General features: G+C 30.3%; 2 protein-coding genes and 1 pseudogene across 2 annotated transcripts; 1 reads left to right on the top strand and 2 right to left on the bottom strand.

The window, feature by feature from the left end:
* Nucleotides 1-3,997: 3,997 nt before the first annotated feature.
* On the bottom strand, nucleotides 3,998-6,002 carry LOC149887269 (uncharacterized). Its single transcript, XM_090089966.1, has one exon. It carries the CDS (start codon nucleotides 5,293-5,295, stop codon nucleotides 4,660-4,662), a length of 636 nt encoding a protein of 211 aa, XP_089946092.1. The 5' UTR covers nucleotides 5,296-6,002; the 3' UTR covers nucleotides 3,998-4,659.
* Nucleotides 6,003-6,640: 638 nt separating this feature from the next.
* Nucleotides 6,641-7,573, bottom strand: LOC149887270 (uncharacterized). The gene has a single exon (XM_090091499.1). The coding sequence runs from the start codon at nucleotides 7,571-7,573 to the stop codon at nucleotides 6,641-6,643; it is 933 nt and encodes a 310-aa protein (XP_089947625.1).
* A 4,062-nt stretch (nucleotides 7,574-11,635) lies between these two features.
* On the top strand, nucleotides 11,636-13,723 carry LOC149887271 (uncharacterized; annotated as a pseudogene).
* Nucleotides 13,724-15,728: the final 2,005 nt, after the last annotated feature.

A 15,728-nucleotide genomic window follows, 5' to 3' on the forward strand; every position in this document is an offset into this window, starting at 1 on the left:
GTGAGCAGTGCTGTCATTTCCCGCGATTAAATTAGGAGTGCACGAAATACCGTGCTAATTTTAAGTGCAACGCGCAATATAACAACTGTTGTTTTTATAAATGCCTAGTTATCGTTTAGTTATTGGCAAGATGCATTTTTTTATTTTTTATTTTTTTGTTTTAGTGCAGTAAATCAAACCTCCTTGTTTTAAATTGTGACACAATTCAGAGTACCACAGGCAGTCAAAAATAAATTTTCTTAGAAGATCTGGTGTATTTTGCCTCCGGGATGTCACCCAAGAGCATCCAGCAGAAGTCTCCAATCATGCCGGGGTTCCATTTACCTTGAAATCTTCCTCCATGCTCATCATGTAAGACTTTAGCAACTTCTTAATACAGGCTTAATCTGGTACGCGTGTGTTAACAAGGCAGCCACTACAGACTCACTTAAAAGCTTCTAATGCTCTCAGTTACTCTAAGTTAGGAAACTCCTCAAAATTAGTATTCTTCAGCACTTATCGGATCTGAGGTTTGCAACAGATCTGTGGAGCCGAAGACTTGTTCTGATTACCAATTTTACAGCTAAAATAGTGAAAGTAGGTGGTTCTGAGGAGGGAAGTGATCGCTCGACTCTTTTTAACTGTTGTGAAGTTCCCACACACGTAGCAGAAAGAATTGGTCTTGTTAAGGCATACTTGATGTTTTGACATGCTTGAAGCCATTGGAGAATCTGAAAGTATAACAAAGTAAAACTAAATCATATGCAAGGCAATAAAAAAATGTGCATTGGAAAATGTAATACTAATATTTAGCTACCAAAAAGAAGTGTAACACAATAAGTAAGGGACACCAACCTCCTGCGCCACCTGCAAAACAACCTATTCCAATGACTGCCAGAGTACTACTGAATGTAGATTGAGACCTGCTGCCTTAACTGCCAAAATCCTTTATGATACATAACTATAGATATATATATATATATATATATATATATATATATATATATATATATATATATATATATATATATATATATATATATATATATATATATATATATATATATATATATATATATATGTATATATATATATATATACACATAGCAGCCGAGAGAAATTTCGGGCCCCGGGGAAGTTTTCTTATGGGGCCCTCATTATGATCAATTATATACCCAGGATTAGAAGAAGCGTGCTCTGGTCATTAAAAATTAAAAATAAAAGTTAATTAAATCTTTTAAAAGTCAAAACTATTTAAATCTTTTAAAAATTACTTTAAAAAATTATTTGTACACAATTGCAAGCCCATAGATTCACCAGAGCTGAATCGGTGACGGGCAAAAAATAGTAAATCGCTATTATTATAACGCTCCTCTTCATCAGTTTTATATATTGCATGTACATATCACTCAAATTTGAAAACAAAGTTTTAGATTATTAATTTATTTTAATTAAATTAAAGCCAGCAATTTAAATGTTCCTTATTAAGGGAATAAAGAAAGTAGCATTAGATTATATCACTCTTTTCAATTTGTAAATTTAAAACAAAATGAATATAAATTGCTTCATCAAAATAAAACCCAATTCAACAAACAAATTTTATTTATAAATCTTATAAAGAAGAATTTGTTAACAAAAACAAACTATTTTTGACTTAATTGTTTATTATATATAATGTAAATTGTTAATAATATATATGATATAAAATATGACATAATATATAATATAAATTATTATATAAAAATATCAAAAAGATGTGATTTATATACATTTAAATTTCATTAATAAAGCTTTAGTTAATGACATATAATTTAACTAATTCAATGGAGAATAGATTCAAACAATATACTGATAACTATAACATCATCTTGTCAACATTTCTTGATCCCAGATTCAAATTAAAAATGTTCAAGAATGAAAACACCTTTTCAGCTGCTAAAAAAAGTACTGAGAACATAACCATTCAGCTTATTAAAACCCATGAAAATATAAAAAACATCAAAGTTACTGAAAATGATCGGTCTGCAGCTTGTGACATTGAAAATATTGACTCAGAATATGAAAATAATGGTACAGTACTAATGGAATAGAAAGATATAGTAGAAGTGGGTTTTGACAATTGCTTTGAAGAACATGTAGGATTTAATTCTAAACAAATCAGTCAACCACAAACTTTAATTTCAAATGAAACTTTATTAAACAAAATTCAACTCAAATGAAGACCTTATTGACAAAGAAAGCAATCTTTTGTTGTGGTGGAAATCACAGAAAATCAAAATGCGACTATTAGCAAAGCTTGCTTTAAAGTATTTAAGCTGCCCACCGTCTTCTGTGAAGAGTGAAAGACTTTTTAGTATTGGTGGAAAGAGAAATAGCTTAACAGGAGCTCATGGTGAAATGTTAATATTTCCGAACTATAATATGAGAAATTAAAAATATTTGATTTTTTACATATTATTATAATTTTTTTAGTAGTATCTATGTTCTATTTTTTCATGAAATATAATTTATATAGGAGTTTAAAAGCTTTGATATTGTGAGGAGGCCAAATGAAAAAAAAAGTCATGAAAAATGTATAACTTTGTAGAATTAGAAAATTGCGGGAAAAAAAAATTTGGAAAAAATAATTGCAACTTTCTTTGAGAGCTTTTGCTCAAAAATAAAAAAAGAATGCCTCCTAATGTCTTAATCAAAATTTCAAAGCATATTCTGTTGTGGATTTGAGGGTTGAGCTAATAAAAGAGTATCGTCAGCCGGTGTCACGTTAAATAAGTAGCCCGTTGTCACGTTAAATAAGTAGCCCGTTAAAAAAGTAGACAGATAGCTCTGCGCATGCGAAAAGCATGCGCAAATATGATGTTAAGTTTCCGTTAGGTAGGTGAAATCTATCGTTAAATAAGTAGCCTTGTTCCGTTTTTGCGTTAAAAAAGTTAGTCGTTAAAAAAGTTTATTAAATGTGAAATCTGCGCATGCGCAAAATCATTAAAACTTTTTTAACGCCTTACGGAGTTAAAAAAGTTTGCCCGTTAAAAAAGTATTCAAAATGGTACCGTCAACCGAGGTAACTTTGGTTGCCGGGGTGACTTTGTTGACCGGTGTTACGTTAAATAAGTAGCCGTTAAAAAAGTAGACAAAATGTTGTATCTGCGCATGCGTTAATTTACGGATACTAATTTAACGCCTATAGGCGTTAAATAAGTATCCCGTTAAAAAAGTAGACAAAATGTTGATCTGCGCATGCGTTAGTTTACGGATACTCATTTAACGCCATTATAGGCGTTAAATAAGTATCCCGTTAAAAAAGTAGACAAAATGAGCAATCTAGACAATATTTTTAACACCAAACGTAATTTTAAACTTAATTTTAAATTTTAAGTTAAGTTAAGATTAAGTTAAAGTTTTTATAAAATCCTTATTGAAATATATATGACTTTAAAAATAATCTTATAAGAACTTAATATTTAATGTAACAATACGATAAATGAAAATTCCTAAATTAGGAGCGCCGCACTTCCCTTGATTAACGATCTTATATTGCATTGTGTCTTATGTTTATAGATTGTGATATAAATGTTACAATAAGTTTGTATTTTGTTATCTGGCGCGCACCCCACACGGTGCCTCCTGGATAAGTAATGTTATCTGTTAATGTAATAGTATTTCTAAGAGTTATTTTAATTAAAAAAATTTTTAAAAAAGCAGCTTAATCTATAAATTTTCTGCTGATGAAAATTTTCGTATAAGTGTAAAAAGTTTAAAGTCTATTAATAAACACTGAATAAACCTAGGAAGCTATTTCTGATCTGAAAAACGAGTTAAAGTTTGAAATTTAACGAGTTCTAGGTTTTGATCTAAATATGATCTCAAACCTTCCATAACGTTACAATTAAAAACCAGCATTATCCAAATTAAACCGACCAAACACACTTACATGGGATAATGTGTAAGCGATTAAAACATGTAGAAGATTACAATTACGAGGAAACAAAATGAGAAATGTAAAAAAAAAGACATGATAAAATTAAATTGTTAAAAATTTATTTTCCAAAATAAATTTACATTCAACTTTGTATTGTTATTAAACTTGTGTCCATTTAAATATACCTCTCCTAGATTGTCGGTTGTTTGCCTTCTCAAATAAACAACAGGGATTGAGGTTTACCTATCAAGTATACTTGGAATCTTTTTCTTTAATTACTCCTAGCCATAAGAGCTTAAGTTGTCGTACCTAAAACTCAAAAAAAAAAAAAAAAAAAAAAAAGAAGAAGAAAGTTTTCATTATAATTATAATCAGAATTATTTACCAGATAATTATAATAAATTGACAGATGAAACAAACAAAAAAGACAATTATGTTTAAATTTAAAAAAGTACTTGTAACCTGAAATGTAATCAGGCAATCTAAAGTGACAATAAACTCTAATATAAAATTGTGTAAACTCTAGTCTAGTTCCATCTTTACTACTATAACTCTAGTTCTAACTCTAACTTATAACTACTACTTGTAACTCTACTTGTTGTATTTCTACTAATAACTGTAATCTAAAACCGAATCAATCAAAGACACTTAAAATTAGTTTTTGTTTAAAATAAGTTTTTGTTAAGAAAATATTTTTATGTATTTAACAAAAAGATTTCAAGTCATTATGCTCACAAAACAAAAATTAATAAATCAAATATCTAATTTTTATTAAGATTTTTTAAAAAATTATTATTGCAGTGACAAAAATTGTCACATTGAAATGATAATGAGCATACTTTTTTACCATGTGATAAAGAAATGTAAGGAAATATCTCCGTTTTTTTTCTCTCAATACACTGCAGGAAATGAGACCTCATACAAATTTTATCCCAGATAATTAAACTTGAATCAAAACCATTGCATAAAGCAGTAGCATTTGCAATAGCATAAAGCCCACAATCATTTCCATTGTCTTGCTTTTGACATCTTGTGACCTCCATATTCAAAGAAGAAATACATTCATTTATTAACAACGATCGTACAACTCTGTGTACCAGTAATGGAACAGTGCCTTTATTAAATTTAGTAAACAGTGAATCATAATACTGAACAGAATTAGAACCATTTTCAGATGTTAAATTACTTATTAGAACCCAATGCTTATTAATAACATTAAGTATCTGAACAAACTTTCCAGAAATAGTATAACCACCAAAGTTTTTTGAATTAAAAATCCAAGTACTTTGAAATCCACCTACTTCAGGAAACTGGTGTGAAAGAAAGCTTTGTGCAATATCAAATAAAGTATCATCAAGCCAACAAGATAGATGTTTTAAAACATCTATGCACAGCATGACTGACCGCACTGATAGTGTTGAATAAAAATTATTATCTACAGAAATTGCAGGACAAACTAATCTTTTGGATTTAGATACACTTGCGTCAGTTAGAGAAGTTGGATGCTTTCTCTTGCTGGATTTTTTATAAAATTATTTTTAAATCATCTTTTTCAATTAATTGTTTAGTCATTTTAATCATGCTCTTTTAAAATCAATTGGGTGGACAATGCTTGATTTTCTGATAAATAAGGCTTTATACATAATACAATTTACCATCTAAAGTATGTAAAAATTTAGATTTAATTCAATGATAATAATTATTTATTCAACAAAGTATAATGTAATGTTTACATACCACATAGTTTGAATTTTTTGCATACCTTAAAAAAAATTTAAGCTCTGATTTGTAATATTTCATTCTTACATCAGAGAGATATTGTTTAACATCTTCAACAGAATAGTTATGAACAGGCATTTTTCAAATTAAATGGCGCTACTCCACTTTCTCCCCCCCCCCCTAATTTTATGATTGATTCTGATAGAGAATTTTATGCTGATTAAGAATCGTATAAAAACATGGGTCTCAAAATCAACGGAAAGTGCTCTAATCTGATGTTGAAAGTACAAAAATATACCACAAATCGCTAATATTCGCCATCTTGAATTCACTAACTTTACGGTTGATATTGTTTTTAACCGCAAAACATTGCCAGCCTGGTTTTTACTATAAGGAATTTTTTCTGGTTTAATATAGATAGCGATTCCACGGCTCAACGAAAAACATCTGACGTTTGACAAAAAACACGAAATTTTCTTTTTATTTTCTTTTCTCTTTTTATAACAAGTATTTATTTATGTTTTTTTGAAGAATAGATTCTAAGGATTTGTATACAGAAATTATGTATATATATATCTATATTCCTTCGCATATTTTATGACGTTTTTTATTTTTATTTTCGCGACGTAAGAATCATTGTATATGTTTATTTGAATTATAAAAAAATCGTCTGGAATGGCTAATATAGACGCGTAAGTTCTTTCCAGAGCTATCAGGCAGACGATCGAGTTGTAAAGTTATAAAACGTGTCGCTCTTGCGAAATTACGATTCCTTCTTATGAAATTTAGTTTTGTAACAGAATTTACGATTATTTTTTCGGTTATTTTTTTTTTTTTTGTTATTAAAGAAAAAAATTAATTGGAAAGACAAACTTTCATGGAGTAATAAAAAAGGGCTTTCTTAATGTTCTTTGCAAAAAATGTTCTTAATAATTTTGTGTGGCTATGAAAATAGCCGTTTTTTGATTTACACAACCTTAGGCATGAATTATAATGTATGTTACGTTTGATGCACACAGGATGTCAAACAGGATATGCTGTTAAAACTTGATCCCAAAAGTGAAAAAACCGGTGTTCGGAAAATCTCTGCATCCACATAAACTCGGATAAATAATCAGCTACCATTTCGCGATTAGTTGGCCCCATCATTGATTTGAATTTCGCTTTTGCTCGACACCACATAGCTTCCACGTGATTTGTTGTTACACCTGTCTGTGGATCTACAAAGTTGAGGGTGTGGTTAACGGTACCATGTAAATATGCTGGAGCTTGCAAATCATTATATGCTCTCCACATGTCACTCCAGACAATAGAGCCAGGAAGTATCCATTGATGTATGATAGGAATTAATGTTGCAGCATCGCGGTTCTGGACAGGAATCAAAAAGCCTTTCTTCGTTGCAGGTTCATACCCACCAAATATCCACTGCTGCGGGATTATTCTACCAACTTGATATTTTCTTCGACAAAAAACAGATTCATCTATTTCAACAATGCACCCTGGACCGCCTATTGGATCAGGGTTATTGAGGAAATATGAGACGCAAATGTCTCTGCAAAATTGATTCCAATCAACAATGGTGCTGTCGTTTCCGATATTTAACTCTTGCCTTAAATCACTTATTGATAATCCCCGGCTCTTACCTGCACTTCTACTCCAAGCGTAAGTTAAGCCCAATATTTGTAGGTGAGATTTCTCAAAGAAGCTGCCTTTTCTAATGTTAAAGGTTCTTTTGCAGCGCTTGACTGGACATCTCCAAATAACTTGATCAACTGACCCATTCTTTGTTTGCTGTGTGCAGGGCACGTTACATACACTACAATTCATGCTTTCAGCGAGTAAACCATAAGTTCTGCACCAGTGAATTGTAGCTTCGATATCGTATTTGAATTTTGCTCCTATTTCTGTCAAAGAAAGTGAGTCAAAAACGTCTATTGTTGGTCTTCGAAGAGCCATGATATGTAGATAAATGAAGAAGCAGAAAAACTATTCTGAAGCACTCCTTTTTATATGACAAACATAATGAAAATGAATTCACGGGGGGTTAACTTGAAGTTTTAAAAGAAAGTCAATAGTTTTAAAGAATTATTTTTATAATTAAAAAATTTTTATCTTGTTTTAAAGTGAATTGTAAAATATAATCAATGAAAGAATTTTTCAACTTATTTGACAAAAGTTTTAAAAGACACTCAAGCTAACAAACTAAGAATCCAGTTGAAGCAAATTGACGCGATAAGAGTAAATGCCATTGAATTTCATTACCTGGTAAGAGAAAAAAAATGCGGTCAATACACCTGATTATGAAACTTAACGCACCGGTTCTTTGTTCTTTTATTCGAAATCTTTTATATAAAAAATAAAAACCAGGCTGTTGATACTTTGAAAGGATAACTTTTAAACAAAAAAAAATCACTTTTCAAGATGGCGAATATTAGCGATTTGTGGTATATTTTTGTACTTTCGACATCAGATTAGAGCACTTTCCGTTGATTTTGAGACCCATGTTTTTATACGATTCTTAATCAGCATAAAATTCTCTATCAGAATCAATCATAAAATTAGGGGGGGGGGAGAAAGTGGAGTAGCGCCAATTAAATTCTTGACTTGTAAATTAGAAATTTAAGTAACTTTGAAGATTTACCTAACGGAACAAGGCTACTTATTTAACGATAGATTTCACCTACCTAATGGAAACTTAACATCATATCTGCGCATGCTTATCGCATGCGCAGAGCTATCTGTCTACTTTTTTAACGGGCTACTTATTTAACGTGACACCGGGGTCAATTGTTGATTTTTTTTAAAATTCCTAAAATTTAACAAAGATAACATGTTTTAATTTTGTTAGAGATACCAACAATATATATCGACTATTATATCAACAATTTTGGTATATCAACAGTTTTTGTGAATATAGCACAGTTACTTCGTAGACTACATTGAGTTTATTTTGGCATCTTTTGACACTTCTGATACATTTGAATTCTTAGCCGGTGAAAATGCCGAGGAAATATAAGCGAAAGCATGGTTCAAGAGCATATGCAACTTCATACAGTCAAGAAACGTTGTCCAATGCTATAAAAGAATGTTTAACTGGAAGAATAAGCGTGAGAAAGGCTAGTCGACAGTTCGGAATATACGCTTCCCATTTGCTTCAACCGCTGGACGTTGCTGTTTTCCGTCCGCTAAAGATAGAAACGCGCATCAAAAAATCAATACCAAAAAATCAGTTCCTCGGTCTTCTTGCTCTACTGCAACGTCAATTGAAAAGCGATAATTTGAGATCTGACTTCAAGGCTAGTGGAATATTTCCCTTCGATAAAGAAATAGTCATGAAGCGTTTGCCACAGGTTAACAAAGACATTGGAGGAGGTACCGGTAGTACTGTTAAGGAAGTATTCAATGAAGATATAGGTCTATTAGTGAAACATTGTGGACAGGATGGGAAAACAAATCGCACCAGAGGGAAAAAGATCACACCTGGCAAAGCGATAACACCGCAAGATCTGGTGAATAACACAACTCCTACCACATCAAAGAATAACAATAACACCAAGAATAACAGTAACACCAAGAATAACAAGAAAAGGGCAAGAGTTGAAAAAGTGTCATCATCCTCAGATGACGATAATGACCTACTAGAAAATGACTTTTAATGACTTTTGCACAATAACAGGGAGCTAGTTGCAAAATTTTTTGTCCATTTAAATGTTCTTTTCATGTTTCTCTAAGTGCTTAAGGACTGATGACTTTTTAAAACTCCAAAAATTGACCAATGTTACCCCATAGCAGGGGTATTATTGATCAAACATGATAAAAACCTGGGGTAACATTGGCCACTTTTCGGCGTTTAAAAATAAATATTTGTAATAAAAAAATTAAAAAAATAAATATAGAGGCCTATAGCCAAGACCTATAATGTTATTACCACAAGAGGAAACTGTAAAAAATTAATAAGATTCAGAGATGTTTAAGAAAAACTGCCAAAACTGACCAAAGTTACCCTGGCTAACGATACTCTTTAATTTGCGCAACCCTCAAATCCACAACAGAATATGCTTTGAAATTTTGATTAAGGCATTGGGAGGCATTCTTTTTTTATTTTTGAGCAAAAGCTCTCAAAGAGAGTTTCAATTATTTTTTCCAAATTTTTTTTCCCTGTAATTTTCTAATTCTACAAAGTTATACAATTTTCATGACATTTTTTTTTTCATTTGACCTCCTCATAGTATCAAAGCTTTTAAACTCCTAAATAAATTATATTTCATGAAAAAATAGAACATAGATACTCACTTCTAAAAGAATTATACTATACTAACTATAGCAATATATACAAAATCAAATATTTTTAATTTCTCATATTATAGTTCGGAAATATTAACATTTCACCATGAGCTCCTGTTAAGCTATTTCTCTTTCCACCAATACTAAAAAGTCTTTCACTCTTCACAGAAGACGGTGGGCAGCTTAAATACTTTAAAGCAAGCTTTGCTAATAGTCGCATTTTGATTTTCTGTGATTTCCACCACAACAAAAGATTGCTTTCTTTGTCAATAAGGTCTTCATTTGAGTTGAATTTTGTTTAATAAAGTTTCATTTGAAATTAAAGTTTGTGGTTGACTGATTTGTTTAGAATTAAATCCTACATGTTCTTCAAAGCAATTGTCAAAACCCACTTCTACTATATCTTTCTATTCCATTAGTACTGTACCATTATTTTCATATTCTGAGTCAATATTTTCAATGTCACAAGCTGCAGACCGATCATTTTCAGTAACTTTGATGTTTTTTATATTTTCATGGGTTTTAATAAGCTGAATGGTTATGTTCTCAGTACTTTTTTTAGCAGCTGAAAAGGTGTTTTCATTCTTGAACATTTTTAATTTGAATCTGGGATCAAGAAATATTGACAAGATGATGTTATAGTTATCAGTATATTGTTTGAAACTATTCTCCATTGAATTAGTTGTCATCAATTAAAGCTTTATTAATGAAATGTTTCAAAAACTGTATCTGTGGTATAATGTCTGAGACAATAGAATTTCTTTCACTCAAGCGAACTCTTGTTTTGTGGAAATCTTTTAGCAAAACACAAAACTGTCCAATAATCATCCATTTGTTTGCATTTAATAAAGGAAGCTTACCATTTTCAAGTGCATATTTGGTTAGAGGTTTCCTTTGATCATAAATTAGTTCTAACATATGACAGGTACTATTCCACCTTGTTGGAACATTTTGAATAAGTTTGTGCTTAGGAACATTGTTTGCTTCTTGAAGAGCTTTAAGTTTAGGGCAAGCTTGGGGAGAATAGCTAAAATGCCCAACAATTGAATGCCAGTTTTCAATGACATTCTTGACAACTGTTTGTTCAAAAATACACTCATTAATTACTAGTTGCAGTGTGTGTAAAAACAAGCCATACTATCATATGGGCTATCTTTAATAGCCTTAACAATATTTGTACCATTATCTCTAGCTATTAAATGAATTTTTGAAGGTGATATTTTAAATTCAGCCATAATATCTTCAATCAATTCAGCAATATTTGCTGCTGTATGCCTCTCAGGAAAAGGAGCTACTCTAAGTACAACAGTTTTCTGATTAAATGTATTGTCTAAACAGTGACCTGTCAGGCTAATGAAGCTTTAATTTGAACTACTGGTCCATATATCAGTAGTAAAGCTTATGAATTCAGCAACTGAGTAAACATGGACAGCCATTTTTAACATAAAGTATAAAATAATTTCAGCAACTGAGTAAACATGGACAGCCATTTTTAATATAAAGTATATACTAATTTTTATTATTTTACATACCCTAATGAAACAATGCAACTTTTTTAACGTCTAATTTCATTCCCTAACGAACACTCCTTTGACCATACTGCGCATGCGTAACGCATGTGCAGAACTATTTGTTAACTTTTTTAACGACTAACTTTTTTAACGCAACACCGTAAGGTAAATATTCAAAGTTACTTAAATTTCTTATTTACAAGTCAAAAATTTAATTTGAAAAATGCCTGTTCATAACAATTCTGTTGAAGTTGTTAAACAATATCTCTCTGATGTAAGGATGAAAAATTACAAATCAGAGCGTAAATCTTTTAAAGTATGCAAAATAATCCAAACTCTGTGGTATGTAAACATTACGTTATATTTTGTTGAATAAATAATTATTATCATTGAATTAAATCTAAATTTTTAAATACTTTAGATGGTAAATTGTATTATGTATAAAGCCTTATTTATCAGAAAAGCAAGCATTGTCCACTTAATTGATTTTAAAAGAGCATGATTATTGTCTTAAAATGACTAAATAATTAATTGAAAAAGATGATTTAAAAATAATTTTAAAAAAATCCAGCAAGAGAAAGCATCCAACTTCTCTAACTGATGAAAGTATATCTAAATCCAAAAGATTAGTTTGTCCTGCAATTTCTGTAGATAATAATTTTTATTCAACATTATCAGCACGGTCAGTCAAGCTGTGCATAGATGTTTTAAAACATCCATCTTGTTGGCTTGATGATACTTTAATTGATATTGCACAAAGCTTTCTTTCACACCAGATTCCTGAAGTAGGTGGATTTTAAAGTTCTTGGATTTTTAATTCAAAAAAGTTTGGTGGTTATTATTTCAGGGAAGTTTGTTCAGATACTTAATGTTAGAAATTCGCATTGGGTTCTAATAAGTAGTTTAACATTTGAAAATGGTTCTAATTCTGTTCAGTATTATGATTCACTGTTTTCTAGATTTAATAAAAGCACTGTTCCATTACTGGTACACAGAGTTGCACGATCGCTGTTAATAAATGAATGTATTTCTTCTTTGAATGTGGAGGTCATAAGATGTCAAAAGCAAGACAATGGAAATGATTGTGGGCTTTATGCTATTGCAAATGCTACTGCTTTATGCAATGGTTTTGATTCAAGTTTAATTATCTGGGACAAAAATAGTATGAGGTCTCATTTCCTGCAGTGTATTGAGAGAAAAAAAAAGGAGATGTTTCCTTATATTTCTTTATCATATGGTAAAAAAAGTATGCTAATTATCATTTCAATGTGATAATTTCTGTCACTGTACAATAAAATAATATTGATGTAGTGTCTTTTTAGATTATAAAATAGTAAAAATATTTGAGTTTATATTTACATTATACTGACCTAATCATGTGGTAATAGCAGTTTTCAGTTATTTATTTTGTTTTAGTAAGTGAATTAGTTATTTTACAAACTTTGTGTAATAATAATTTTTTGAAAAACCTTAATAAAAGTTAGATATTTGGTTTATTAATTTTTGTTTTGTGAGCATAATGACTTGAAATCCTTTGGTTAAATACATAAAAATATTTTCTTAACAAAAACCTGTTTTAAACAAAAACTTATTTTAAGTGTCTTGATTGATTCGGTTTTAGATTAGAGTTATAAGTAGTAGAGATACAACAAGTAGAGTTATAAGTAGTAGTTATAAGTTAGAGTTAGAACTAAAGTTATAAGTTGTAAAGATGGAACTAGACTAAAGTTTACTAAATTTTATATTAGAGTTTATTGTAGAGTTTTTAAAATTAGATTTATTAAGATAATTGTTTAAAAAAATTGTTACTGTATTTTAAACTCTAGTTGTATCATCACTCCAACTATTAAGTAAAAGTTATAATTAATAAATTATAAATATAAAAAAGTTTAAAATAGTTTTCTAATATTATTTTTCTTATATTTAACTTTAGATTGCCTGATTACATTTCAGGTTACAAGTACTTTTTTAAATTCAAACATAATTGTCTTTTTTGTTTGTTTCATCTGTCAATTTATTATAATTATCTAGTAAATAAGTCTAATTATAATAAGAATGAAAACTTTCTTTCTTTTTTTTTTGAGTTTTAGGTACGACAACTTAAGCTCTTATGGCTAGGAGTAATTAAAGAAAAAGATTCCACCGCTTATGTTAAAAGTATATTTGATAGGTAAACCTTGATCCCTGGCGTTTATTTGAGAAGGCAAACAACCGACAATCTAGGAGAGGTATATTTAAATGGACACAAGTTTAATAACAATACAAAGTTGAATGTAAATTTATTTTGGAAAATAAATTTTTAACAATTTAATGTTATCATGTCTTTTTTTTACATTTCTCATTTTGTTTCCACATAATTGTAATCTTCTGCATGTTTTAATCGCTTACACATTATCCCATATAAACGTGTTTGGATGGTTTAATTTGGATAATAATTTAATCACATAATTTTATGTAAAAATAAAAGTTTTGAAGCCCTACTGTTTATTACTTTTGCGGATGTTCATTTCAAACCTGTTTGCTTCATCACTTTAAAAGTTAATTTTTTATAAAACTTTCTAGGAATTAATATAAAGTATTATACCTTTTTGAAAAGCTCATCTTATGGAGATTTTAAGAAAATTATACATTTTTACTTAAATGGTTCAGTTTAGGAGTAATTATTTGAATAATAAAATAAATGAAAAAAAAAATATATTCTTCAAGTTCACTGAGACTTTTGGCAGTTACCCACGCTTCCCCACGCTTTACATTTAATATAGTATTGTAGCCTAGGTGTTTATTAAAAACATGTATAAGAATGAGTTGCAGAAACGTGCGGTTTCCGAAATTATCGAGAAAAGAGTGATAAAAGTAAAAAAAAAACAGAAAACCGCTTTTTATCGTGGTTTTAAATTTTGTTCATTTATAACAATAGCTTGGTATATGCTTTTTAATTTATTATCAATTTTTTATTGATACCATGGCATTCTTCTATTTTTGCCCTCATTTTGTGGTGAATGTACACTGCCAATATATAAAGTGTTGAAACATTTATATCAGTATAATAAATTCACAGTGGAAATTAAGCCGACACGTTTGACTATTGAATATTATGTACATTACTTTTGTGACTTTTTAAAATGACAACTTTTAAGTGTTCGAAACGTAAATTATTGCTTTCCTATATTGATGGAGGAAGGACAGTTGAGGCACTGTCAACAATTTAAAAAAAAAATTATCAACTTTCTGAGGACAACTTGTGTTTCATCATTAGTGATATTCAAAGGCACATTATTCCGTCGTTTGATAAACGATGGATACAGGCATCACGGAAAAAGGATGCTTTTTTTTTTATCTAAGAACACTGATTGGTTGGATTCTGAATATTGTGTACCTTTATCTAACTCAGAAGAAGCAATTACCGACTCACGCCTTCTACTTCTTTTGAAAAACGTGGAAGACCGTGCGTGTCTTATTGACTTAGATTTAACAAAAGCACAATATTTGTACATGTGGAAGGTGACAAATGAACGAAACTGTTCCATATTCCCACCATATTGTAAAGTTCAAGAAATTAAACAGACCTGCTATCCACCATCTTCTGCAATAGAAATTACGAACACACATGCGAAAATTCTGGAACTGCAAGATTTATTGGATCACACTGTAACTAGAATTTTGACCATAGATTCCGTGTACAGTATTGAATTCAAACATTTACTTTTATGTAGTAAATGGGGCTGTGATGGTTCCTCTGGCCAAAGCCAATACAAGCAGAAATTTCCAGAGGAATCTGAACTTATTTCTGATGCAAATTTGTTTACTAGTCCTTTGGTACCTATCAAACTAATTGATATAGTAACTGGCGCAGTTGTTTGGAAAAATCCGGCACCTTCATCTGTTCGTTTTTGTCGACCTATATGCATAGAATTTTGCAAAGAGACTCCCGAGAAAACTAAAGCCGTTGTAGATGAAATAAAGAGCCAAATAAACTCTTTGCGGCCGTCTATAATTATTAAAAATGGTAAAAGTGTTCAGGTAAAACATGAGCTTTTTCTAACAATGATAGATGGAAAAGTAGCTCAGGCATTAACGGATACGCCTTCTGGATCTATATGTACAATATGTGGAGCTACTCCACGGCAAATGAACGATTTGACTAAAGTGGCTTCTAGGCCTGAAAATGAAAATTCGTATCAATACGGATTGTCTACATTACATGCCTGGAATCGTTGTATGGAAATGATATTACATATTTCTTACAACCTTTCTTTCCAAACATGGGCAGCCACAAGTGCAGAAAAGAAACAGCTAAAGCAAGAGAAGAAGATCTT

The sequence above is a fragment of the Hydra viridissima genome, unplaced genomic scaffold (assembly GCF_058129835.1).
Source record: "Hydra viridissima isolate aposymbiotic clone 2 unplaced genomic scaffold, HvirCarnegie_v1 scaffold_6, whole genome shotgun sequence".
Taxonomy (NCBI): domain Eukaryota; kingdom Metazoa; phylum Cnidaria; class Hydrozoa; order Anthoathecata; family Hydridae; genus Hydra; species Hydra viridissima.

Coding starts and splice junctions, on each gene's coding strand:
- LOC149887270 (XM_090091499.1), bottom strand. CDS start 7,573: ATGGCTCTTCGAAGACCAACAATAGACGTTTTTGACTCACTTTCTTTG.
- LOC149887269 (XM_090089966.1), bottom strand. CDS start 5,295: ATGCTGTGCATAGATGTTTTAAAACATCTATCTTGTTGGCTTGATGAT.